Source organism: Microcaecilia unicolor, chromosome 14 (genome assembly GCF_901765095.1).
Source record: "Microcaecilia unicolor chromosome 14, aMicUni1.1, whole genome shotgun sequence".
Classification (NCBI taxonomy): Eukaryota; Metazoa; Chordata; class Amphibia; order Gymnophiona; family Siphonopidae; genus Microcaecilia; species Microcaecilia unicolor.
Window position 1 is genome coordinate 23,541,848 of NC_044044.1, and position 3,072 is coordinate 23,544,919.

Sequence of the window (3,072 nt, forward strand, 5' to 3'; positions counted from 1 at the left end):
GCTCAGCTTAGTAATCAGGGCTCTTGGTTCAAAACTGTGTGTCTTCATTTTCTCCACACTTTCACCTTGAATCTCTTTCCAGCTATATTTGATATGGGTAAGAAGAGGTAGAAACACATGTGAAAATTAAAAGCATGTTGGAAAGCAGATGATTTTAAACAAATTGCCAATGCACCAATAGACTTTGAAGGAAAGTAGATGAGCTATTTGCTTTCCTTAAACCTCTGATAGCAGCATGCACCTTATAAGAACTTAAGAATAGCCATACTGTGTCAGACCAATGGTCCATCTAGCCCAGTATCCTGCTTCCAACAGTGGTCATCCAGGTAACAAGAACCTGACAGAATCCCAAGTAGCAGCAACATTCTAGAACCACAAAAAGTAACAAGATTCCAGAATCCCGAAGAATAGCGAGGTTCCGTGCAGAAACCCAAATAGTAGCAACATCCATGTACATCCCAAGAATATTGAATGTATATTTCAAAATAGACATTATTCATTCATCTGAAATATTTTTCTTTTTTTTGTATATATAACAATAGATCATGAACACAGAAACCATAAAAGGAGAGAATAAGACATCAGCCACAGGATTCATCATTCTGGGATTCTTTAACCAAACTCAACACCGTGTCTTCATTTACACAATAGTTGTACCAGCCTATGTCATCTCTATGCTGGGAAATATTAGGTTCTTAATATTAATGTGCTCTGACCATCATCTCCACAAACCCATGTATTTCTTCCTCAGCAACTTGTCCTTTGTAGATATTTGGAACACCACAGTCACTGTCTCTACGTTACTACAAAGCCTTTTAAAGGGGAAGACCTTTATTTCATTTTCTTTATGTATGACACAGCTTTATCTATTCTTAATTGCTTCAGGTACAGAATTCTGGCTTCTTGCTGCCATGGCCTATGATCGTTTTGCAGCAATATGTAAACCTCTACATTACCCACTCCTCATGAACAAAAAGAATTGTGTTTTACTTGCAGCTTCTTCCTGGATAACCAGTATTGTTGATACGATTGGTGTAGTAGATCTTATATCCCATTACTCTTTCTGTGGCTCCAATGAGATTAACCATTTCTACTGTGACCCCAATGCACTGCTAAAACTCTCCTGCAGTGATATTCAGAACTTTGAAATACTAATGCTTTCTGAAGGGGTTTTTATGGGCGTTGCTCCGTTTCTATTAACCCTGTTATCCTACATATTTATCATTGTAGCCATCCTGAAAATCCGTTCTTCTGAAGGGAGAAACAAAGCCTTCTCTACCTGCTCCTCCCACTTAACCATTGTTCTTATTTTCTATGGCACTGTAACAGTTGTCTACATGAGCCCAAGCTCAATGTTTACACCAGAGCAAGATAAAATGTTTGCCCTTCTGTACACGGTACTGATTCCCATGCTAAACCCCTTAATTTATAGCATGAGAAATAAAGAAGTAAAAAATGCCCTCAGAAATCTCATCTTTAGAAAATGACATTAAGGGAAAGAAGACATTATCACTGTCGTCTGAAAATTCAACCGTAATTAAGTATTTTTCTTTTCTTGGTTATTCCTGTTACTCAGTAAAAACCGTTATAAAGTTCATAAAATTCTAGGTTTTCTTTGTATCATTTCCTGTTTTTCTTTTAATCATTGAGCAAGAAGGAGGCAGATAGATACTAGGGATGGACAGCCAGAACATTTTCAGGTCATTCATTTGTTTTTAGGTCCAGAATGAATGCTATTACTACTACTACTACTACTACTATTTAGCATTTATATAGCGCTACAAAGTGCACGCAGCGCTGCACAAACATAGAAGAAAGACAGTCCCTGCTCAACAGAGCTTACAATCTAAATTGGACAGACGAACAAACAGCTAGGGGTGGGGAAATTGCAGTAGTGGGGTTGATAAGTGAGGGTACTGAGTGAGAGAGTCATGGTTAGGAGTCGAAAGCAGTAGCAAAGAGGTGGGCTTTAAGCCTAGATTTGAAGACAGCCAGAGACTGAGCCTTACGTACCGACTCAGGGAGTCTATTCCAGGCATAGGGAGCAGCGATATAGAAGGAACGGAGCCTGGAGTTAGCAGTGGAGGAGAAGGGGGAAGACAGGAGATATTTACCCAGTGAACGGAGTTCACGGGGAGGAGTGTAGGGAGAGATGAGAGCGGAGAGGTACTGAGGAGCTGCCAAGTGGATGCACTTGTAGGTCAATAGGAGAAGTTTGAACTGTATGCGGAAGCGGATAGGGAGCCAGTGAAGCGGCTTGAGTAGAGGGCTAACGTGAGTAAAGTGACTCTGGCAGAATATAAGACGCGTAGCAGAGTTTTGGACAGATTGAAGAGGAGAGAGATGGCTGAGTGGGAGACCAGCGAGATGTAAGTTGCAGTAGTTTAGGCGAGAGGAGATAAGGGTGTGGGTAAGGGTTTTGGTAGCATCCTCGGAAAGGAAAGGGCGAATTTTGTTGATATTATAGAGAAAGAAATGACAGGTTTTGGCAATCTGCTGAATATGAGCAGAGAAGGAGAGAGAGGAGATGAAGATGACTCCATGGTTGCGCGCAGACGGGACAGGGAGGATGAGAGTGTTATCTACCGAAATAGAGAACGGGGGCAGAGGAGTGGCAGATTTAAGGGGAAAGATGAGAAGCTCGGTTTTGGTCATGTTTAGTTTCAGGTGGCGGCGAGACATCCAGGCAGCGATGTCAGACAGGCAGGCCGATACTTTGGTCTGGATTTCAGCTGAGATATCCGGTGCGGAGAGGTAGATCTGGGTATCATCAGCGTAAAGGTGGTATTGAAAGCCATGGGATGAGATCAGAGCACCAAGGGAAGAGGTATAGATGGAGAAAAGTAGAGGTCTTCTTAAAGAGTGCATACTATGTATGAGTGTGCACTCATTCCTTGGAAGCACGTGCATGAGTGAACCATCATGCAGTGCAAATCATCTTGCATGTGTGCACCATTGGGAAAGAGCTTACAAGTTTTGGATGGAATTCAATAAACGGTTCTGAAACTTGGCCAAAAAATTCAGTGCTAAGCGCTATAACAGCTCATTTTCGAAAGAGAAGGGCGGCCATCT

The 3,072-nt window shown here is 41.8% G+C and overlaps 1 protein-coding gene across 1 annotated transcript; it reads left to right on the top strand.

Annotated features, from left to right (window-relative positions):
- The first annotated feature begins 911 nt into the window (after positions 1–911).
- Positions 912–1,487, top strand: LOC115458357 (olfactory receptor 1019-like). The gene has a single exon (XM_030188256.1). It carries the CDS (start codon positions 912–914, stop codon positions 1,485–1,487), a length of 576 nt encoding a protein of 191 aa, XP_030044116.1.
- The last annotated feature ends 1,585 nt before the right edge of the window (positions 1,488–3,072 follow it).